Source organism: Emydura macquarii, unplaced genomic scaffold (genome assembly GCF_026122565.2).
Source record: "Emydura macquarii macquarii isolate MOO-44397 ecotype Brisbane River unplaced genomic scaffold, CSIRO-AGI_Emac_v2 contig_2676, whole genome shotgun sequence".
Lineage (NCBI taxonomy): Eukaryota > Metazoa > Chordata > Testudines > Chelidae > Emydura > Emydura macquarii.
The window spans coordinates 20,352,836-20,378,377 of NW_027132813.1; the positions used below are offsets into that span (position 1 = coordinate 20,352,836).

At 39.1% G+C, this 25,542-nt stretch overlaps 1 protein-coding gene across 4 annotated transcripts in view; it reads right to left on the reverse strand.

The window, feature by feature from the left end:
- Positions 1-25,542, reverse strand: part of SYT14 (synaptotagmin 14) — a 236,223-nt gene that overhangs the window by 110,066 nt on the left and 100,615 nt on the right. The window contains exon 1 of one of the 4 annotated variants that reach the window (XM_067565417.1): positions 24,441-24,478. The exons of the other annotated variants lie outside the window; for them this stretch is intronic. Coding sequence (XP_067421518.1) covers positions 24,441-24,462 — 22 coding nt within the window. The 5' untranslated portion in view covers positions 24,463-24,478. Of the gene's footprint in view, positions 1-24,440; positions 24,479-25,542 lie in introns of those variants that run through there. 4 annotated transcript variants of the gene reach the window in all.

The window sequence follows — 25,542 nt, forward strand, 5'->3', positions numbered from 1 at the left end:
TCAACACACTACCAGTTTACCATAATTTTTGTTAAACACTGAGGGAAATACCAGTTAGCTAATTGTTCATCACTAATAAGGTTTTCCTTTCTCAATATTCCCTAATGAATTGGTTAGGATAGTTAACATGTACCTCCCATAAGCAATACAAATAATTTCTCTTGAGCAGATAGGGAGAATTACAGTGAGGAGAACCACTCCTGTTCCTGTAGTGAGCATTTACACTGAAGTGATACCTCTGCAGCATTTTAAATATAGATTCAGAGTATGTCTATCAGGTGAACTCGAAACATCTCTTCTGACATCCACTTCTTCCCTCTCAGATTTGCCAAACACTCTCTGTTGACAAAGAGCCTGACCTTAAGGGTCTCACCAAATCAGGTGAAATAGCTGGGGGAAGGGATAAAAAACCAACAAGCAGTTGTTGTTCAGATTAGTACTGTTTAATAGAAGGAAAGTTTTCCCTCTATTTCTGAATTTCATATGGAGATTCATCCCACTCTTGGAAGACATAAAATGACGGGGTCTAAATTAGCTGTTACCACTCAAGAAAGAGATCTTGAAGTCATTGTGGATAGTCCTCTGAAAACATCCACTCAATGTGCAGCGGCAGTCAGAAAAGATAACAATGTTGGGAATCATTAGGAAAGGGATAGATAATAAGACAGAAAATATCATATTGCCTCTATATAAATACATGGTACACACACATCTTGAATACTGCATGCAGATCTGGTCATCCCATCTCAAAAAAGATATATTGGAATTGGGAAAGGTACAGAAAAGGGCAACAAAAATGATTAGGGGTATGGAACAGCTTCTATATGAGGACAGTTTAATAAGACTGGGACTTTTCAGCTTGGAAAAGAGACAACTAAGTGGAGATATGATAGAGGTCTCTAAATCTTGACTGGTGTGGAGAAAGAAAGTAAGCAACTGTCATTTACCCCTTCTCATAACGAGGGATCACCAAATAAAATTAATAGGCAGCAGGTTTAAAAACAAACAAAAAGAAGTATTTCTTCACAGAACACATACTCAACCAGTGGAACTCTTTGCCAGAAGATGTTGTGAAGGCCAAGATTATAACAGGATTAAAAAAAGAACTAGATAAGTTAATGGAGGCTAGGCCCATCAATGGCTATTAGCCAGGATGGTCAGGGAGGCAAAACCATGCTCTTAAGTGTCCCTAGCCTCTATTTACTGGAAGCTGAGAATAGGCAACAGGGGATGGATCACTTGATGATTACCTGTTCTGTTCATTCCCTCTGAAGTACCTGGCATTGGCCACTGTCAGAAGTCAGGATATTGGTCAGACCAATGATCCATCTAGCCCAAATGTGGCTGTTCTTATGGCATCAAAGAGGGTAAGTCGTGTTCATCCTTGCTCCTCTTATGCATATGTGTCCTACTGTACACCTCATAGTTTTAGGGATATATGGGGAGGTGAGTGAGTATGTGTTTCCTGGGTTAAATCTTATAGCTCATGCTACAGTTTTGCAATAAGTATATGGATGAGTGATGTGGATCAGTAGAGTATGTGTGTATCCTAGGTTGGGTCTTGCAGCGTATGCCATAGCTTTGCGTTAAATGTCTGGATGGTGGGTGTAGACAACGGCTGGGGTGTAACAAGGGGCTGGACAGTAATCCCTTCTGTACCTTTTTAGGCAGTCTTGACTCTTGATGATGTTACATTGATATGGGTGACTAGAAGGCAGAAAAGGGACTTAGGGCAGACCAGCAAAATATGCTGTGATGTTGTTCACCAAGATGATCTTCCCTAGAAATGCTGCAAGAATGGAAGTGTGCACCTAGCTATGCTGGTGGCAATGACTAGGCTGCCTTACCATGGAACATCCGTACCAAAATAGAGCAGTTCTTTGCCTTTCAATTCTGCTTTATCTCCTTTGCAGACAGAAAGAACATGCGGTGAGAAACAGATTGGGTTTTGCATTGATTGTTTGAAGCCTTAACGGTTCCCAGTCTTTTTTCTATGCAATATGCATATGAAATGTTATGATGTAACATTTGCCTGCTTGATTGCAGTGTGGAAAATGGTACTTGATATACCTGAATTGGTGGCCTTAAAAGTTGTACATCTGTGCAATCCCTTTACCTATATATTCCTCTCGTACACTAACTAAACTAAAAACAAAACTAACCTAAACTTCTTTTGTGTACAAAACTCTGACTGCAATGTTGAAAAGGGTACCTGATATGCCTCAGCTGGGAGCAATAGCCTAAATAGCTGTATGGGTATATAATCCCTGTATCTACATATACCTCGTGTAAATTGTGAAATCTAACCTACCCTTTATTCCTGCACCAATAATTTCAATAAACTTTTAAACTTTGCACAACTACGGGGTTTCATTATTTGAATCTACTGTCCAAAGGGAGAAGTGTTAGGGCCATGGTATATGGGGGCCATTTTGGGTATGCAAATAGGATTGCTGGGGGGGCAGGGGGTCAGCATTCACCAAGTAAGGAGAAATGCAGGCAAGGAAAAAGAAATAAGTAGATGTTTTAAATTTTTTATTTATTCACTTACAAATACAGACATTGTCCCACCTGGAGAGAACAGCAGTGATAATGGTCTTTACATACATGCAGAGACATTTTAATCACTCCACTTACAGCAAGGATCCTAGGGCTACACTCGGGGTGGGGGTAGGGTGGAGGAAGAAGGGGGTTCCTTACAGATAGGTGGCAGATGAGACAGAAATTCTAAAAGCAAATGTGCTGTTCTCATTGGAATTAGAATCACTAAGAGGACATCTGGCTTCCTGAGCCATCGGCTGTTTACATTAGCCATTGTCCTTGAGGCTCAGGTATGCTTGTTAGCCATTTAAATGAGTTTCAATCTACAACTTGTTAGCTGAAAACAACCTCAAGCCTTACAGTTCCTGTCCTGTTTGACAAATCGAACCCATAAGTGAGATATGATCAATTATCTACATACTTTAATGGATTGAAGCTTTTCCTACCTCTAAAAATGATGCCAGCACAGTGGCCCATGAATTCTGCCCTTGATGGGGCTTACCATGTTCCGTGGAATGACCAGGGAACCCACTTTACAGGACGAATCATGAAGTCAGTCTGCTCTGCTCTAGGCATTAAACAAAAATTTCACTGTCCATTCCACTCTAGTGGAACGAGCCAATCAGACACTGAAAAAGAAAATCACAAAAGCCTTACTTTCACAAGGAACTAGTAGGGTGGCTCAACTACCCACGGCTCTCCTCTCGATGAGGGCAACTCCTAATGCCATTACAGGAGTCTCACCCTTCAAACTCATTACTGGAATGACCATGTCTTTGGGGGAAGGATGTGTATGGCTCCTCTCCCTCTGGTTTCTGATATTGCACAGGAATACATCAAACGTTTAAATGAAGTTTCGCAGTCTTTGAGACTGACTATCAAAAGACAGACAGGAAACTCTGGACTCCCCAGAATCCCTCTCCTGGGTGGACGTACAGGAGGGAGATCAGGTCATGATAAGAACATGCAATCCTGGTGTACTCCAACCAAAATACTCGGGTCTGCATATGGTATTGGCCTATACAGATACATCTGTGAAGGTACAAGGAATCCCAACATGGGTTCACAAAATCAGAATTAAGCTGTATAAATAATTTTACCTAATATGCGTTCTGTGCACTAATTTTGTCTTTTCAAGTGAAAATGTAGTTCCTCCTAATGATCTTTCTCCTGGGCCTCAATGCCACATACTCCTGGGACCCACCCGTAGACCAAATTACGCAAGACACCTGCCTCAAGGCTGGCCAGTACATGCAACTTCCCAAAGGGGGAGACGGCGAGTGGGTAAGAAAACCCGATGTGTGGCTTACTACCCCACCTTCTGGGAAGGGACCCACCATAATTCCTGGGCCCATTCACCCCTCAGATTATAACATAGTCTCATCCCTTCTACCCACCCCCGTAAGCGGAATACGACTACATGCATGTAAATATGCCAGATACAACTCTACCTGCAACTTCAACCCTAAGGACTGCCTGCCCATCCACACTATAGGGTATCCACCTGGCCCAGCCGAATGTGTTCCATTTTCAGAACATAATACAAGGAAACAACTCTTCAAGGCCCTCCTCCTCGAGAGGACCAACCTCACTTTCTCTATTGTCTTCGACGATACCATTGATGTTCAGAATATTTAGTCGGTCCACCAGTCTGGGAAACTATACCTGTATTTGTAGATACAAGTTTGAAAACAGTATAAAACTTGTTTTTGGAAAAAGAATACTTCTAGAAGCAGGATGGACAGAAGTTTCACCTTTGCTATGGGAACCTGGAATGAAGGGATGGTATTGCCAAGAACACTGTTCAAACCCAGTCAGACGCCTGGGATGTTCAGATGTAAGATGCTATAACTTGACTACCTGTGGTTATATCCCCTCCACCACTCTGCTCTGTGCTCCACTCCACCCCTCCTGATGGTATTATCCATTTAGGATCTAATAAGACACTTCTACATGATGTAATTATGGTTTCTGTTAAAGTTAAATATGATTTGTCTAAGTTTACTGTACCATTACAAAATGTATGTTTTGACCACCCTAATTCTTTACAATGACTACAAGAACAGTTAAAGTTACTAGTGCACCAATATACTGTTCGCACCCATGCAGTAAAAAGACAAAAGCAAGGCATCTTAGGTGACATTGGGGGACTATTTGGAAGCTCAAATTCCATGATAAACTCGCTTAATGCCAGTGCAGATAGATCTTACAATACCTGGGTTAAAAGCCAGACTACCGAGGTCCTAAAATACACCAATGCTAGCTTATTATACTCTTTCACTGCTATTGATGCAGTCATGGATGGATTCTATACAGTAATTAAAAAATCCTCCGATATCATATTCAATATGACTATATCCCAATCTAAGGGACATGCTTGTGATATGTTAGCTTTGTTGGAGGCCCAGTACAATTTGAGTTGCTTGACCTCTGTTCTACAGGCTTAACATAGCATTCAGTTGCTTGCTTGGCTATTCTGACCCCTGTAACACAACATCTTTCAGTTGGCAGAGACTGAATAATAGTATAGATGTCTCAGTTTCTGCATAGCATAGCACATAATAAGACAAAATACAGATACTGTATGCTTGCAGCTGCACATAGATAACGGTGATGGGAACAACAAGTTATCCTTGAACGTCCAGACGTTCAAGGATAACTTGTTGTTCCCATCACTGTTATCTATGTTTTTTTGCCAAGGGGCATACTTTTACTCCGCCCCTCCTATCACCAGATGTTGTTTTGATGACCCCAATTATTATGGTGAGAATGGAATGTAGTTAAGGGTGGAAACCCAATGTAGGTAATTAGCATATATGATAATGAGAGAGATAATTAGGTTGTTTATGGAAGGGTATAAGTAGTTACCACTTAGACAAAGGAGAGAGCTCATCAACACCGGACTCCACGGGAGGTGCTGCCGGTTGGACCAGAGGCCACTGACTCCCTGGCGGGGTCCCTGAAGAAAGCCATTCCTGTATACAGCTTCTGAGTGACTGCTTAGCTCTCCAGGCTTAGTGAGTATGATATATTGTAGTTAATTTTAGGCTTTGTATCTAACTAGTATATTTATAGAAAACCTTGCACATTAAACCTTATTGATCTGCAAATCGGGCATACCATGTCTCACTGGTATTCACACTGATCACAAAGTGTCCAGAACCAACAAGTTTGTGATTTGTTCAATATGTTAGATATATGCCTTGGTTTTCCCCCCCTCCCACACCCTCTCTTCCTCTGCCCTTACAAACTCGGCAAATATATCTGCTCAGTTAATTGTTGCCTCCCCTCAACCCCCTGAAACGTCTTCCACCCTGTCTTTTGATTTTCTTCTTGCATATCCTTTTGTTATCCTCACCCATGTTTTTCCTTCCTCTTTTTATTTTAAATCTATTGGTTAAGTGTCTAACAACACTGTCTATCTAATAGGACTTTCTGGCTTTATATCTCCCTCTCCCAGTGGCGGCATGCTCATAACAACTTCGGACTGTTGTACAGAAACTGCTGACTATATTATTTGCTCTTGTTCTACCCTCCGCCCTTTGAATACTACTTCTTCTGTGGTTGTTACTATCCTTCCTCTCCTGGATGCTGAGACTGCTGTTCAAGTGTCTGCCACACAGTGGTGTTTTATCACCAGTGCATCAAATTACTACGGCCCACTACTGTGTCCAGCCAACTCCTCCATGTGTCTACAGATTACAGACTCCTTCACTCTGGGTGACATTCATTTGCCCGGCCGCATCTTCACTGGAATGACAGCACTTCCTTGGTGGTGTGGCAATCTATATTCGGGCAATACCCCTGTCCAAATAGCAAAGGAGCTGCTGGCTAAAGTGGTCCTTGCTGCTGCCTCTGTGTCTGCCATTCATAAGAACACTGCTAAAGGCATGTGAAGGTCCAACTCTCCACCCAGATTGTAACCCATTTAGAAGATTCAACTTCTGGCCTGTCGTACAGCCTCATCACCTGGTGGACTATCCTGCAAATAGCTGCCACTGCTGCTTCTCTTCTTGTCCTGTTTTCATCTGTGTATATGTGCTACTATTTTAAGCACATGCTTAACAACTTTACTATGCTCTCTACTCTTGCCTCCACCCCCGTTTTCCTCCCCCCCCCATAACACCTCCCTCGTATACTAACAACCTCAAGCCTTACACCGTCATCCCATTGGACTGTAAACAATCAATGTTCAGGATGTCAGTAAGAATTAAAAGCTGAATACCTGGCAGAGTTGCCATTCTGAAATGTGTTTGGTGGGAAGGGAGAAGAAAGGGAGACCGCACTGGGTGAGGGAGACTGGGACTAGACGCTCACAAAGGCTCCTAGCTCACATCCACCACAAAAGGCAGCTGTCACCAGGCACAGTAAGTTACCACAGCTATAAAGCATAATAAATAATAATAATTATTATGACGATAGATACTTACATGGTGCGCTCCCCTTAAAAGGATCATCATCCTGTGTCCTGGACTGAGTATCTGGCTGGGGTAACTGCATGGGCTCACTCAGAGTTTTGTTGGAGAAAAGAGTCTGGCTGTTCAGGAAGATCTCATCCTCCTCTGAATTTTAGTCTCTCTTAGGATCCACAATCTCCTCGGTGCTGGCAGTGACAATGTCAGCACTGTCCACACGAGCTGGGTTTGATAGTGGTGCGCCTAAAAATAACCCTGTCCAGCTCCTCATAAAATGAACAGGATACAGAGGCACTATTGGTTTGATTTGCATCCCTGGTTTTCATGTAAAGGATTCTAAGCTCTTTACTGTTCATGTGGCACCGATTAGTGTCCCAGCTGTGACTCTTCACAGCCAACTACTTCGCAAAAATCTATGAACACATCTTTATTGTGGTGTTTGATGGCAAGAAATAGTTTCTCTCCTGTTGGCAAAATCTCTGCACTGCTTCGATTGGATGCATAAGTATTGTTTAGCACTGCCATAATAATACCATTGTAATACTGATGTATTCAGATCTTGGAGCAAAGGTACAGAACCCTGGCCCCATGCCAGCTTTTAAAGAGGGAGGGGAGAACTGGTCAATTTGACCTGGAGCAGTGGAGGGCACACAGGTAAAAAGACAAGTTGGTCACGGCAGCACACAAAGCAGTGTGGCATAGCAATTGGAGGACTGATAAGGTAGTGTGAAGGAGCATTCCGTAAACTCAAACACTTAATTTGCACTAGCTCAATTTGCAACGAATTTATTACACTTTGAAAGTGTAGTACAGATTGCACAGTTAGTAGGGAGTTACTGTGCTTTGTAAGGATTTGTGTTGTGCATACAAAGGCCATTTCGATACATACAAACTCAAGTTAGTGTGCAGTAACCCCCCTCCCTCCACCCAGGTAGACAAGCCCATAGAGTACTAGCTTAATATGCTCATGAAATGACATCACTTAACAAGAGGACTATTGAATTTTGCCTTAGTTTCCGTTACTAGACGGATTTAATATGCAGCCTCACGTAGAATACATTGCACTAGCCTAGTCTTGAGGTAACAAAAGCATGGAATACATAAGAAACAAGTGTATACACTTTTGAACAGCAGATGTGGAAAAAGTCAACCTAACTGTAGCTGCTCCTGCTCTTCTAACAGCAGTTGGGAGTTTAAACCTGACTCTAAGCTTGCAAACTCAACCCACAAAATAGTACACACATAATTCTCAATCAAAGGAGGCTGATATTATTTCCTGACGTATCTTCTGGTTGCTTCCCTCAACCAACCAAAATAATTTCCATCTTGTCTGGATTGTATCTCCACCAACTTTCCCTCTTCCATATTTCAGTCTCCCACAGACAGTTAATAATGCACAATGGAAGATTCAGTTGAGACGGAGACAATCATCAGAATACTAAATATACTCCAATCCATGTGTTCACTCACACTAACCCTCCTAATGACCGAATACTTGTTGAAAAAGTGGGACAACAAGATGGACTCCTGAAAATCCACATGAGAGCACCTTCGTATTTGAGAAGTAGCCCACTACCACCCTGTGAGAGTATCCACTAACTAAACTATCAAGAGCAGCCTTCTCACCCCACTATGGTTCACAAATAAGCCAACAAAACCTCTTTGTCAACAATACTGAAGGAAGCCAACAGATGTAATAACATCAGATAGGATACTTGACCTTCATCCACAATTAGGAGGAGATCATCAGCCAAACACAACCATAGCCATCTTTTTTTGTTGTACCAAGGTCATTACCCAGATTGACAAAGATCAAGATCCAGAGAAGCATCAGAAAACCTCTAACATTTCAGGCTCGATGTATGCAGCACAGCAACACACACTCCATGATGATCCTTCTTTGGCTCACGCTGCACCAAGTGCCTAGCCAAAACCAACTACTGGTTCAGAAGCATCACTCAACCAGGTCTCTGATCCATGATACATGCAAAGTCGGGGGGGCCTCATGTTTTATGAAGTTATAAACTGTTGCCTCACTGGCCACAGACTTTGCATTAATCAATCCTCTGGTATGCTATCCATCTATTTAGTTGGATTTTTTTTTCCACTTCTTATCAGAAAGCTACATAAAGCAAAGGAGACAGGAGCAAGCAAAGTGAAAAGGCCAAATGGCCCAAAATTACACAGGCCTAGGGCAACTGGACAGCTACATTTTTTAAAGTGTCCTGCATGAAAAGCACATAGACAACTGTCTTGTGTCTTTCAACATTTAAATATGCAGACAGAACATGGATGTCACCAGCAGAAGGGAAGTGGAATCTTACTTGCTAAGTCTGCAACTGTTTCTGTGCTGCTTAGTGGGTTTCTGATCAGCTGATCAGTGGCCCCACATGGGACAGACAAAGAGTATGAAATAGTTTCATCCGAGTTAACTGCAATGACTTCATCCTAAAAGCAAAGCATATTTTCAAGTATTATGCACCTCTTATATTTAAAATTAAAACAAAACAACTGAAAATGCTTATATCCTTAATGTATTTATAGTGCTCAGACCTAGCCCTGTCAGCCTCAAAGGTGATTTTGATCTATTCAGCATGAGCCCTGAAACAGAAGTAAACCTATAATCTAAAGTAGTTTGTTCCATAATACAGTAGGCCTAGTATTAAACTAATCAGTATTCAAGCAGTACTCAAGAAAGAATATAAAAAAACTCTGAGCTGTGCAGCTCTCTATGGATACACAGTATCTGATGACATCATCCTCAAGTAAAGAAAGCATAGTATCTAACCTTACCAAAAGACTGAAACTTGAGCTCCAGAAAGACTATTTAATTATTAATGTGATTTAATACCAACATGGAACTTTTGAAATTATCTTTATCGTATCAATTTGCATACGTGTAAAGGGTCTTAAAATGCTTGTACATGGACTGACGATATTAAGTTAAAATATTTTTCTTTTAATACTATTAAAAAAGCAATAATAAAATAAGTAAAACTGTATTGTGTTAAAATTGTATTTTGATTTTTCCCCACGTTTTTGTGAAGGCATGATCACTAACAGTTTAGTATACTATGAATAATGAGAATTGGATTAATCCCTAAATTAGTTTTTCATAGTTCAAGTGCTAACTAATTGTGCTCCTTGGAAAGAAAAAAAATAAGCAGCATCTTACTACGTTATGTGTAAGATATGGTCTTTATTACATTCATGCATGGAATTCTTTTCATTCAAAATACGTATTCACTTAAATTCTAATTAACAATCCAAACAGACAATAATAGTACCATGAAAAATGTAAAAGAAAAAAATATTGGCAAATTACCAGTGAGGGTAAAAATAGAGCAGAAAGATGGTGTATTTTTTACTTAAAATACTTTCTGTAAACAGATCAAATTCACATATTTTATTTCACTAACTTCATATATCCTCAGCTTGTAAACAATGTAAAATAATGGCTGAAAGGCAGGTACGGTAATTAATGTAATAACACTCGTTCTACATATTAAAAAAACCCTCAAATGTCTTACCACAAAGTTGGTATTATGACAATGCGTTTACCGGCTATGAAAGTTAATGTTAAAGAAGTTATATTCGGTTTACAACAGTATCATGAAAATATTAAATTAAATACATTTTGATTATTAATTAGCATTATATTAAATTACAAACTTACCTTATTTTAGCTGAGTTGTCTTAAAACATGAAAATTAGGGCCTCTCTCTCAAATATAATGTTTCTTATTAAAACACTTGTTATAAAAAGCAGTTTCAAATAAACTATGATTCTCCTTATAAAAATATATAAGCATCTTTAAAAATATAATTAAGCAAATAAAAATGTAACTCTTCAGATATATAAAACTACAAAACAAAGAAACAGTTTAAAAATACACACACACACACACACACACACAAAATTTAGAATTTGTAATTTCAGGCAAATTATTTTTGGAGCTCATGCAATTTAGTGTAGTGCTCACCTGTCTAGTAAAGTATGAAGCTATATGGTAATCTAACTATATGTCAATGATGCTTTAATTATTTATATCACACATGAAATCCTACCTGCCCTGTGCACAAATTAAGGAACTGTGGGCTTGATCCAAAGCCCACTGAACTCCCATTGATTTCAACGGGCTTTGAATCAGGCTGTATGTGAGAAGCAGCTTAAATAGAAAAAAAGTACACTTGCTTTCTTGTTTAGATATTGGATTTTTACAGCAACTTTTATCTAATATGTTCTAGCCTTTGTTTTCTTTATTACTTTAAATTTAAGTGCTAAAATATCTGTACTGAATCAGTTCTACAGAAAAATTACTTATATTAATTTTTACATTTGTATATTCTGAGATTTAAAAAATGTCATTATCTAGCTCATAAAATTATTGTAGTACAAAGATTACTCAATGTAATTTGTCATTTTAGTCAACTATCTTTTTCAAGTTACACGTGAACTTTCCCCCAGGCCATATAAAATGTATACAATGAATGACAAAAAATGATTCACACCAAGATCCCTTCTCTCTATCCTTTATTCTCCTCCACATATCTTTTGTGCATGTTCACGTGTGCATGTGCGCGTGTGCGTATATTCCTTGCCAACAACCCAGGTCACAATAAACTCCAACTCTGAGCATCAGAGTTAGTTTTTAAGTGAAATACTGATGTGTCAAGATTGATTGAACAGCAATAAAAGCTTTATTTTTTTGTTTGTATCAGTAAAGTAGTTTACAGATAGTCAAAATATCTCTTCTTTTACATTTAATTACAATACCCAGGATATTGGTCACTTCTCTAACAACAGGCAACTGAACCTGAAGGCAACTTTAATATTTAATTCTCTTTACAAAAGAGACTATTGGTTGAGAAAAGCAAGTTAAATACACAGGGCTTCAAAATGTAGAATTATTATTCATCTGATAATATTGTACTTGTAGGAAGCTACAACAACATATTTAATTTACTATAAATAAATTATTATAATTAAAATGGTAATGTTTTATTTAGCATTCTGCTCCAATGTTTCAAAAGTGAAAAAATAAACCCGTTCCTACTTGAACTGTTTTAATGTTCTGGATTAAACACAATAGAACATAACTATGTATTTTAATAATATTCAGGTGTCACTACTCACCCATACAAAAACAAAAGTTTCTTAAACGGATATTCTGCTGTTTGTGCTGCCACTTAAGTGAATGGGAGATTTGTGATTAAATTCAGGGACAGCTCTTTCTAAAAGTTTTGCAAACCTTAAAAAAAAAAAATCAAAGAAATAAAAATTTGCAAACATATTTTCTTGTATTTTGTCTCCCTACTTCACAGTTCCTTCTGCTTCCTCACATTTCATTAGAAATTGAGATATTAACCAATTGGACAAACAAGTTTCAATCCATGCTGTTTTACCAGCTTATATAAAAACTTCAGCTATAAGAACAAGCCCTCAAAATTCAGCATCTCCCAAATTTAAGTTTTTCATGTAAACTTAGCACCCTGCCTCATCCACATGAATGACATCAGGTTGATTATGTAATCACATAATATTACTCACATTTTTCCTATAAAACACAATACATACGTAGCAACTTGTAACATATTCCCTATTGCTGGACACTTATCCTGGGCTATTATGGCAATGAAATTAGTGGAAGGGACAAATATTGACCCAGATCATGCGACAGATATTGCAATCATGTGCAGTATCTTTTGGGGAGAATATTGTATTTTATATTTAAACTATGAAAAAAGAATATTGAGATGGGTCAGACTGAATGAGACATAAAATATGCATAGCCCTTTGTACTAAAACAGGTGATATGGCTAACATCTGCATGCCAACAATGCACAGATCTACCTCTCTACAGAGATGTTATCTCCATCCATCCAAATCTGAATCTTGTCCTATCTGTGATATCTCCTTATGATGTCCAGCCATCAATTTAAACTCAAATATGATCCAAACCAAACTTTTGATCTCTCTGCCTCCCAGCTCTCTATGTCTCCTCCTTTACCCCTTTGGACATGATCCTCCTCCTCACAATCATTCCTGTAATCTGGTTGTCACTTTCAAGTCATCCTTCTTTCTAGATTCATATACCCAGGGTGCATCTAATCGTGCAGCTTCCTCCTACACAGCATTTGAAAGATCTGGCCTCTTCTATCTGCCCACATTGCCAACATTTGCTCATGCCTCACTACTGACCGCACCAGGGCTGACACGTTTTTGGTTGCTATAAAAGAGACCATTGGGAGATGTCTGGAAATCCAACTGGGTTTGGGTGGGGGAAGGCAGCCAAGCTAATTGCTGGCACCTCCTTGTGGCAGATGTCCAGTGCAGCTACTCCATAGGGAAGGCATCCAGTGACCAAATAAATGGCCTGCCTGGTAAAGGGCTTTAAAAGGTGCTGGTTAAAGGAACAGAACCAAGGGGGGTTTGGGGCTCCTACAATTGGTATAGCAGGGAGCCAACCCCCTCCTTTCTTATAGCCCATCTTAACCTTCCTACAGGGGGTAAGGTCCAAGCCATGGGTTGGCTGGGGACCTGAATGGAAAATGAAGGGGGGGCTGGTGGAAGCCCCAGGTACTTATTTTGAATAAACATGACATTTCCTGCACTGTACACTTTTATTTGCTGTGTAGTCCCAGACATCTAATAATAAAGTGGGGCCTGATTAAATCCATAGCAAATTTCTCCTGTTCTTCTTTTGGTATAGCCGGACAATGTAATCTCCTCTCTAGCCTTAATATCTGCAGCCTCTCCACTCTACTCAAGCTTATTAAAAACATTGCTGCTAGGATCATCTTACTGGCTCATCGTTCTGCCCAAGTCACTATCTCTTTCTCCATTGCATGAAACATAAGCTTCTTGTCAATACCCTGTAAGCAATTCAAGATTTAAACCAGACATACTTATCAGCTCTACCATCTACCATGACAACTGATCTACTGCCTTCATTTGACCAATAATGCCAACCTTGATCAGCTATTCATTTGCTTCTTTCTCAAATACCTCCACAATTTCTTCAACATGTCCCTTTCCATGCCACCCTTTATGTGTGGGAAAAACTCTGTCAAAAATAAATAAATAAAATAAAGCCACTATACCATCCTTCTTAAAATTTATCTCTATCATGAAGCCCTCTAGATGCTGCCAGATGATAATGGCTCAACACATGGTAAGCTGTGACTACAGCCTACTGTGTAAAATATACTCATTCTATGTAAAAATGCAAAACTCTCCAGGGCAAGAACTATATTCTTGTTATTTTTCTAAACAGTGCCTAGCATAATGTTCCTTGACGGGGACTATGTGCTACTGTAATACAAATAATAAATATAAAATAATGATAAGAGTATGTCCCATTCTCAATTTGTAAACCGTGCCCTAGGTTAAGGGGAATTTTGGTAGTGAAAGAAGCAGCAACAGCTTTTTTTTTTTTTTTTTTATTTATTTAAAAAGGCCTGACATTTCTCTGAAACATTTAGAAATTTGATTTGGAGACTGGAATATTTCAGAGGACTAAATGAAATAACCAAGCACATGTAGCAGAGTCTATGTGCATTTATAATATTGTTAAATATTTGTATCAACTGTATTGGTCATGAGTGAGGTATAATTTTCAAATGGATACAACTGTAAAGTAAAAACAAATTTCACCATAAATAGGACTATTACCATGCCAAATTTCAGTTCTCTATTCTCACCTGTTTTAGCACTAGTGCTGTTAAAATCACAACTTTTTCTCCTTCATTTTCTTTCTTTTCAATAAATGAGGAAACGGATTCCCCCATGCACATACACTACTTTCAAAGTTCTGATTTTTTTAATTGCTCAAATTTAAAAACAAAAGAACAAAACCTTCAGACAGAGACTAAGCCTAGATATTTCAGCCCAAAAAGTAACAATTCTGGAAAGTTATGATAGATTGAAAACATGGGATCAGAACAGTGTTTATTCAACCTTAACTATCAACTCCCCTATATGTAACAGCACTCAGAGTTAATCAGATTGTTATGATCAATTAGTGTACTAAATAAACAAACTGAAGACAATGTGCATGAGAGACAGAGTCTACACTATGCTGAACTGAAAAAATATGATGTTTTAATTTAATAATGCTTTATGAACCCTGAAAATATTTTAAAAATCACTATATATTAATATTACTGATAAATATCACTAAGGAACTATTACTTCATTCAATCACTTAGAGTTTGTCTACACAGGGAAACTTACTGGTATTACTCTACAGGTATAAATTATTTCATTATAATTGTACTGATCAACTCCCCACTGTGGATACTCTTATTCAGAAAAACAGTGGCCTTTTATTTTAGTTTATTTTACATTATTTCCAAAGTATAAAAATGTAGAATGTAAATACAGGTGTCATCTAATGGCTAATTTATAACATGTACAATATACCTAACATGTCACTAAATAAAACCAAAACCTAAAGACTTGTCCACACGGGAAATTTACTGTCATTATTATAAAGGTATAACTGCACAGTGGGCACTTATTTGGAATAACAGCAGCTTTTTTCGGTTTATCTTATGTCACTTCATGTTGGCCCTGTCACTACTGTGAAGATAAATCAGATTTAGGATTTACAAAATGAAAAATCTTGCAACTTCAGCTGAGGGAGTATTAAGATGACAGAAAAAAAAACAAACTTGGCTGCTCTGCTTACACATCATCAACAATATGTAAAAGGACAAAAAATGAGGAGGATTAACCATGATTTAACTTTGCCTGGAATCTGGTTGTATCCACTTTGCACTTAATAAATAACAACAACATTTTGCATTAATACAGTGATTTTCAACAAAGAATCTCAGAGCATTTTGTACAAATTAATTAATCCTCATAACACCCTGATGTAATAATCCTTGGGGAAGAAAGATAAACCTAAGCAGTCTGTCCCAATAATCTGTCACTGCCAATACACAATCCAAAGGGAAAAAATAAAAACTGATGGCCCTACTATAATATAATAATCCCAATATATATTTTCTCAGAATTGCTCAATTAAAATGACTTTCTACTAGCAGGGGCAAGTTGGGGAAGGTACTATCTTTTAGTGGACCAACGTCTGTTCATGAAAGAGACAAGCTTTCAAGCTACACTCTTCAGAGTACTCAGAGTGTCAGCTAAACTCAAGGTGGAGCAGATTGTTCAGCATAAGTAGTTAACACATATTGTAAAAGACTTAAAATCTCCTCAGTCAGGAATATCCTGTGAGGCCCAAATTCACAGATCTGGAACAAGTATGGTCATCACACATGCTCCTTTGTAAAGGGTTCCCTGTTCTTTGCAAACAACTCTCACCTCAGGCCTAACAAACTCACTACAACAAATATATATGAAGGATATTTATCCATAAAGATATCTACAGAAAGCTCATAACTTGTCAAGATTCATAATCGTTGTGAGATGTATGTACAGATACAATTTAAGGAATAAAACATTTATACTGAAAGTATGTTTTATGGACTTGGAGTAAAAATTAGTCACTGGGGATAATGTGTATCTGTGATGGCCCATTCAAGCAGGAAGGAGTTGTTAGCTGATGATATAATGCAAGGCTCAAGCTACAGCTTAAGCCAACAAACTATGTCACTCATGATTATGAATTAGCCATCCTCCTGAGCAACATAATTTATGCAAATTTAAGCACCAGCGTGGACAGCGATATGTCAGTGGCACAGCTTCTCCCACCAACATAGCTACCACAGCTCACAGGGGAGAGCTTTCCCCCATCAGCTTAGAGCAGCTACAGTAGAGAACTTACAAGGGCGCAGCTGCATCAGTGCAGCTGTACCGCTGTAAGTTCTCTAGGATGGCCATAGCCCTAGTGCTTCTCAATTACCAGTCCATAGACCAGTGCCTGAGATCTCCCAGACACTGTTTAGCAAGCCAGAAACACTGGTCTAGCCTTGCTCCACCCAAAGACTTTCACTGGAAACCATCAGAGACAACTGCAAATAATCGAAACCACCTGGAGATGAAAAGGAACATTACAACATAGTATCACCCTTACTATCATCAAAGACAAAAGACTGTTTCAGTATAACACAGGGTGCGGAAAGTTGCTCTCTATCCTTTTATTGAGACAACATCTTGTGGTACATCTTGTGCAGACAAAGGCCATTTGAGGGAAGAGGGTGGCAGCTACACTTTCTACTGGAAAGGGAAACCAACAAATGACAGGTAAATATACATAGTTGGCTTTGCAGTCAAGAACCTTCTAGACAACCACCTGACTGAGCTCCCTGTCGGCATCAACAGATGCTTTATGACCCTCCACATCCAACTGGTCAATAAGACATTTGCCACCATCATCAGTGCTTATGCACCAACACTTGATGCCAAAGAAGAACAGAAAGAATCCTTCTACACTGACCTTGACAGAATTCTGTCATCCATTCCAAAAACAGGCTAGATAATCCTCCTTGGGGGACTTTAATGCAAGAGTTGGCCAAGACACAAACATATGGAATGGCACCATTGGGAAGGAAGGAGTATGCAAGACCAACTCCAACAACATCCTTGTATTCAGCAAATGCATGGAGTACAGCCTTGTGATCATAAACACAATTTTCAGACAAAACAACAAGTATAAAACAACTTGGTAACACCCCTGTTCAAAACAATGGCACCTCTTGGACTATGTCATTGTTAGAACACAGGATCTAAGAGACATCCAAATCAACCATGTCATAAGAGGAGCAGATGACTGCTGGACTGACCCTCACCTGATGAAGTCAATCATGTCCATCAGGATTGCACCAAAATATAGAAAGCAATTCAAGTCACTCAGACGGCAATACAACATTCAAAGACTTCAATCTTCAGTGCACCAACAGAACTTCCAGGCACACTTCAGTGGAAAACTGACCACATGCACACATGGAAATGACAATGCAAGTATCGAAGAAGAATTGGAATCCCTAAACCAAACCACCCATGCGGCTCGTGAGGAATCCATCAGCCTTGCTACCCAATGTCATCAGGACTGGTTTGAGGACAACAACATTGAAATCACAACCCTATTGCACCAGAAGAGTAAAGCTTTCCATGACTAGCAAAACCAACCATCATCCAGTCAGAAGCAGAGCACTTTCCATCATCTCAAAGCTGAGGTTCAAAGGAGGAACAGAGAAATCAAAAATAAATGGTGGGAGGACAAAGCAACAGAAATCCAAGCATTCGCTGACAGACATGATATATGAAGCTTTTTCTGTGAGACAAAGACCCTGTACAGACCAAGCTCATGTGGTCTCACACTGCTAAGATCTGAAGATGGTAGTACCCTTCTTAAAGAAAATGAATTCATCAAAGAGCACTGGAAAGAACAGTACCAAAAGCTTCTAAATCAAGAATCAACTGTCACTGATGACACCATCAACTCCATCCCTCAGCACCCCAGTCTGGAAAACTCTTGACAACCCACCAACACCTGAGGAGGTTTGCATAGCAATTAAGCAAATAAAGAACAATAAAGCATCAGGTACTGATGGCATACTAGCTGAAGTACTGAAAGTGGGGAGAGAAACACTGACAAAAAAGCTCCATTTACTGCTCCTCAAAATCTGGAGCACTGAAGAAATCTCCACTGACTTACACAATGCTAAAATCATCACTATTTTCAAAAGGGAGATAGGCCAACTGTGGCAATTATTGAGTCATTGCCCTCCTCTCCATTGCTGGGAAGATTCTTGCCAGAATCTTACTGAATCATCTGTCCCTCTTGCAGCGGAAGTACTCCCAGAGTCCCAGTATGGCTTTAGACCCATCATGAGGCACCACTGATATGATTTTCACAGCCAGGCAGAGCCAGGAAAAATGTGAAGAACACCACCAGAAGCTGTATATAGCCTTCATCGATCTGACCAAAGCCTTCAACTGTGTCAACCATGAGGTTCTGTGGAAAAGCACATCAAGATTTGGCTGCCCAAGCATATTTACCACCATTGTAAGACTCCTCCACGACCGAATGATTGCCTCCACCATATGCAGTAGCTCTACCTCTGAGCCCTTTGTCATCCGAACTGGCGTAAAGCAAGGTTGTGTACTGGCACTCACACTTCTCCATTTTCCTAGCATCTATGGAAACACATCTATGAAAACAAATCTACGAAAATTCAAGACTGTCTGCCACAGGGCATTGTCATCCAATACTGGACTGATGGCAACTTCAACCTCTCTCACCTCCATGCCAGAACTAAAGTAATATCAGCAACAATGACTGAACTTCAGCACGCAGATGATTGTTCTGTAGTTGCACACTCAAAGGAGGATCTACAAGCAACCCTTAACTGCTTCTCTGAAGCTTACAAAGCCTAGTGCTGACCCTGAACATCAGCAAAATAAAAGTTCTTCACTGTCAATTATCAACCCCCGCAAGGAAGATCCACATTGACAGAGAGGAATTGGAAAATGTAGAATACTTTGTCTACCTTGGCAGCCATCTCTCATGGAGGGTAAACACAGATGTCAAGATCCAGCATAGAATCCGCTGTGCCAGCCTTGCCTTCAGCAGACTATCTTACTGGGTGTTCAACAACCAAAACATCAGATCACACACTAGACTTTTAGTTTACAAAGCACTGTTAATCCCAACTCTCTTCTATGGCTGCAGACTTGGGTGACTTACAGAGATCTGGAACGCCAGCACCAGCACTTTCTCTGGAAGATCCTCAACATAAAGTGCAAGGATCACCACACTAATGTCAGTGTGTTCATGAGGCCACATCTTCAGTGTTGAGGTCCTGATTATCCAGCATTAACTGAAGTGGAGCAGGCACTGTATTCACATGCCTGACGCACACCTACCAAAATAATTGCTCTATGCCCAACTCACCAAAGGACAAAGGAAAGGGGGAGGCCAAAATAAATGCTTCAAGGACATCCTCAAGATAAACATCAAGATATGTAGCATCAACATCATACACTGGGAGGCCCAGCTTTGATGTCATTTCACAAACCCCAGATGCCAAATATAGCCGTGCAACATACTTACACTCCAACATATCTGATGCTGTTCCTCTCTCCTCCTCCAGTTTTTATGACGTGATCCAGGTTGGTGGCTTTAGGATTGCCAATATATATAAACATGTCCTTCTAACACCTGATCATCCAATAATCTTCATTAGTGATTCTAACAGCCACCACTCTGAATGAGGGTGATGATGATTCTTATGACGACGGTGAATGGTTGATGGACTGGGCAACCAACAACAACTTCTTGCTGATTCACGATGAAAAACAATGCAGCACATTTCTTTCAGCTAGATGGTCAAAAGCATACTCATCCGACCTTTGCTGGGTCAGATTGTTAGGCAGCTATTCACAACCAGTGAGCCATATAATACTTGATAACTTTCCTCATAGCCAACACAGACCGCCACTTATTCACATTAGGCTCCAGTTACCCACCATTCGAAGCTCAGTCAAACACTGGTGAAATTTCCACAAGGCAGACTGGGAAAAGTTCTGCAATGCACTAGAACATAGTGTGGTTATCATTCCGTCACATTGTATCACAGTCGATGAAGGCTAGCACCGATTCCAAGGAGCCATTTATAAAAGCCACATGGTCAACTATACCACTGGGCTGTCGTCCAATTTACACTCCCTGCCTGAATGCTGAATGCCAAATATTCCTCAGAAAATTCAAATTATTTGACGACCTGGACATTGCTACCCATCTGACTGAGTCTCTGAATGCCGCCAGGCTCACTCGGTGGAAGGAATCTACGGAGAAGCATCTTGACTTCACTTATTCTAGACAGAAGTGCTGGCACTTGACCCGCCAGCTGGATGCTGCTCAACAACCTCCAGGTCAGTACCGTACACTGGTTAAGCTCAATGAGGTTGCAAGTCATTTTCTGTGGGTAGCAAAGGTCCCGCTGGAGAAGCAATTAAAACACGAAGTATATGATGAATGGCACCAACTTTGACAGCAGAATGTGGGTAGGAGTCCATCAAAGTCATTCAGAGTCAACAAGCTAGATAAGGCCCTTAACTCCATTAAATCAAGCACAGCAGCGGGGTAGAACATCTTGCCAGAATTCCTCAAGCAACTTGGACCAAAGGCATCACAGTGGCTTACTAACTTCTACATACAGGTCATTAACGAGAAGAAGTTACCATGCACTTGGCATCAAGCAAAGATTACTGCCATTTTTAAGATGGGCAAGGATCCCTACAAAGTGTCAAGTTACCATCCAATATCCTTGCTGTCAGTGTGTTTCAAGGTGTTTGTGCATCTGATTCTCCAACAAATCACTCCAGATTTGGACAATGAATCCTTAGATTTCTTGTAGAGTTCATGAAGGAATGTAGTTTAAATCATCACTATCTATGCCAGATTAGAACTTTTTTTTTTTAAACCAACAAGGAAATAAATCTCCTGTGATATAATTTTTTTAATCTGCTTTAAGGGAACACTGTCAATTAAATTGGGGCTGATATCTAACCCATATTAAAATTATTATAATTTGAAAGGAAATTCCCTCCATTTTTAAATCCACCACTCTCCTCTTGAAATTCAAACATTTTTATTTTGTTCTCCTTTGTGGTAGTTTGCAAGAAAATTTATAGGCTGCATGTGAGTGGCTATTGGTATTTTTTAATACATATATGAATATTAAACTGAAGTTAGAATGTAAACTTTCTATATATTATATGAAAGAAAAGTTACTTACTTTTATAGTAACTAAGTTCTTTAAGATGTGTTGGCCATATATATTCTACTCTTGGTGTACACATGCCCCATGAGCTGGAGACTGGAATCTTTTGGCCAACAATGCCCATTGGGGTTGTGCATGCACTGACTGTTCTTCTCTACGGAGGACTTTAAAGGAAGGAGCGGGCCCAATCACCACTCAGTTCCTTTGCCAACACAGAATCCAAGCATAACTGGCCTCCACAGTAGTGAGGAAAGAGGAAGGGTCATAGAATATATAAGGACAATACATCTTGAAGAACTCCAATTACTTTAAAGTTAAATATCTTTTCTTACCTCTTCAAGTGCTCGTCCATATGTATTCCACACTTGGTGACTCCCAAACAACGACCTGCTATGAAAAGGTGGCTGCTTGGAGTCTACTTAAAGTTTGCAGTAGAGCTCTGCCAAAACAGGCATCAGACTTCAGTGCTTCCACTATGGAATAATGTTTGGTAAAAGTATGGACAGATCCCAAATCGCTACCTTACAGATGTAAGAAATTTGTAAGCTTTACAAGAAAGCCTCAGAGGCTGCCCTGAGCCCTAGTGCATTTAACCCTAATGTTAGCTGGCTGTTCTAGACCTGTGATTCTCAACTTGCGATCCACAGACAGCTGGATGTCCATGGATTATGTCTAAGAGGTCTGTGAAAGACAGACTGAAAACTAATTGAACAGAATTCAACTATATATACAGATAATAGATTTCCAAAGGGGTCCACACCTCCCTTTGAAATTCCCAAAGGAGTCCACATCTCCCTTTGAAATTTTTTAGGGGTCCACAAATGAAAAAAGATTGAGAACCACTTTTCTAGACTAACTTATAAGACACGAATACATCCTGATAATCTCTGGGCTGGAACATAATCTCTGGGCTGGTAATAGGGATAAGAGTTCTGGAAGATGAATCACTAAGAGAATCAACTCCAGGTACCAAAACTGCTTTGGTCAGGCAGGAGCTCTCATGATGAACCAGGCAGCAACTTGTCTCATCTTCCTGAGTACCCTAGGAATCAGAAATTAGTATGTAAGCATACATCCAGTACCAAGGCCTAATGAATGAGAATGCTTCTGATTGGAATCCTGGGCTCTAACCCCCTAGGGAGCAAAAACTCAGACACATGTTGTTTTCATCTGTCACAAACAGGACTATTGAAGGATTACCTGAATCCTGGAAAATGGGTGAACCACAGAATCATTAATTGTCCATTTGTGATCTGCTACAAAGTGCCTGGTCAGACTGTCTGCAAGAGCATTCTGTAGACCTAAAAGGTGAATTGCTGGGAAAGATACCTAATGTCAAATACACCAGTTCCATAGCCAAAGTCTGCATGTGGCATTTTAACTTTCTGATATAACTCTTCAGTTTCCTCAGTGTATGACGCGGTAAAGGCTCTCTTTCTGTTTTGGGATGAATAAGTACCTCGAGTAGCACCTTTTCCTCTGTGCTGCTTTAGCATTTCTTCCTTGGCTCCCATCCTTAATAAAGGAATCCACCTCTTCTCTGAGCAGTCTCTCTCAGTATTTCAGAGGAATATGAAAATTAATGGGGAAGGAGGTCTGGGTTGTGGCTTGCAGTGGAACCCTGGTCATGTAATCAAATTGGATTACTTCCAAAGTCTAACAATCTGTCATATTGCAAGGAAATTAATCAACAGTCCCCAAATGGAGGAAAGGATAGGTAGTAAGTAACTGGAGTGAAGACTCCAATTGATCTCTCATGAATCCTGTCAAATCTGATGGCATCAGGGCACTGAAGAACCTGCCTATTTCTATGGGTTTGTGGTGTAAGGGCCCACCACACCAAACAGTGACCTGGAGAATGGCCTTCTTTGAAGCAAATTAGACAAATGTGTACACCGGATTGTGGGAAATTGGATGGGTATAATGAAAATAATTTAAAACTGGCCTTCTTGGAAGTTAGGTAACCCATGACATCCAAAATTGAACCTGAGAAACACTGGGAACCAATCTGTGCAATGGACCAAACGCTACCTAAAATTTACCTAAAACTTAATCTAATAACTATTTACACAAATATATTCTAGGGGAAAATAAAGCCAAGGAGGTCAGACTTGGGAAACAACAACATTTCTTTACCTGCAGCTTGCTGTAGAAAAGAAGAAACTGAGGTGATAGCAGCTGCATGGCCACAAAAGACACTACTTATCAGAAGGTTCAAAAGTTCAGCAGCCCCAGCAGGAATGCATCTCACATGTGGAATATGCAGAGGCCACCTCAAAGAACAGTATTTGTGTTTCAAGTCAATATTTCACTGGTTCAAAAACATTTGGGTATAGACTAGCTGTTCCATAGAGTCATAGTAAAATAGCAAACAGCAAAACAAAAAACAAACAAAAAGCAAAACAGGATTTAATATTTTTTAAATCCAAAAACATTAACCTTCAATTTTCTGAAGGCTTAGAGATATTGTCTGAACAACATCAAAACCTCAGTTGTAGGTTTGCTACTCATGGGATAATAGTTACAGATTTTCATACAAGATGTTTATTATATAAACAAACATAGGATAGAATACTGCTGGGCAATCATGAACTGATTACTGCTGTTTTTTGAAAGTGTTGTAAGATTATTTCAAAAAAATTATTTTGTTTTTTAGTTCAAGGGATTTTATCCATATTTAAAGCAACAGAAGATAACTGGTAACCTTTATATCTTCAATATTTATGAACTACACACTGAATAGTAACCTGAGATAATTACCATTTGTTTCACTTTTTAGTCATGTTACCTAAGTTAAAGAAGCTTGTCATGTTCTGCAGTGTCCTCTTTCTCTTGAGCTCTACTTATAAGCACCAACTGAATGAAAGGGAAAGGAAACAGAAGGAAGAATTACTTTTTTTTTGTTTTTTTGGTTTTTTTTTTTTTTAAGGTCTACTTTTTTGGTGTAGAGTGTGTCATAAAAATTAAAATGTTCTTTAAGTTGCGTAAGTAGTTTCATTCTATCACTCAATAAACAAATGTCTCTAGTGAGATTCACAAAGTGAATTCACTATAATGAGATTCACAAAGTGTGAATTGATTCTTTTGTATATATATGTATTTATGAATGAGATGAAACAGATACACCTTGGTAACTTAACAACCAAAGGGATAAAAACTAGGAAATAATATTGCCTTGAATATTTAAAGGGACAATGACTACTTAAAAACATAAAATCATACTTCAGTTGGATTTTATTTTAAACGGATATTGTTAAATTACAGTTAGGATTATGTTACTTTAATGAAAGAAATTATTTGTCTTTTCACAGCTTCTCTATGTTATACATTTCACAGCACTTTATGTGTAGTAAGTTTCACTGTTTCTGCCCTACCAACAGTTTGCTCAAGTTTTTCCTGCTCATGTGGGTCTCCCACAGCAACAGAAAAGAAAAGAAAAAGATTTTTATTCATTTATTAACAAAAAAGGATAGCAAAACCACAAAAATTCACTAAGGGACTCAGGACCTGGTGAAGTACCCAAATCTATTTTTACCTCATTCATTAATAATGGGCTACATTTCAGAACCAATAGTGTCCCATTTAAATCATGGAGAAAAGGTAATGAAAAAAAATTCCTGGTGTTCACAACTTTTTGCTTTTAGACTAGCTGTCACAGAGTAAAGTAATAGTTTGTAAAATATATTTATCAATTCTTTTCATTTACAACCCAATACAACAAACACTATTAATTTAAATTCACACTCATCAGTGAAAAAACTGTATGAAAGAGTTTAAAGCTTAATTAAAATACCAGTATGCCTAATAATAGCTAACTGAAAATTGGCCAAGCAGCCTCGCTGCAGTACAGTATGCAGCCAAGTAAATATCCAAGTTCTTCTCAAGCTTAA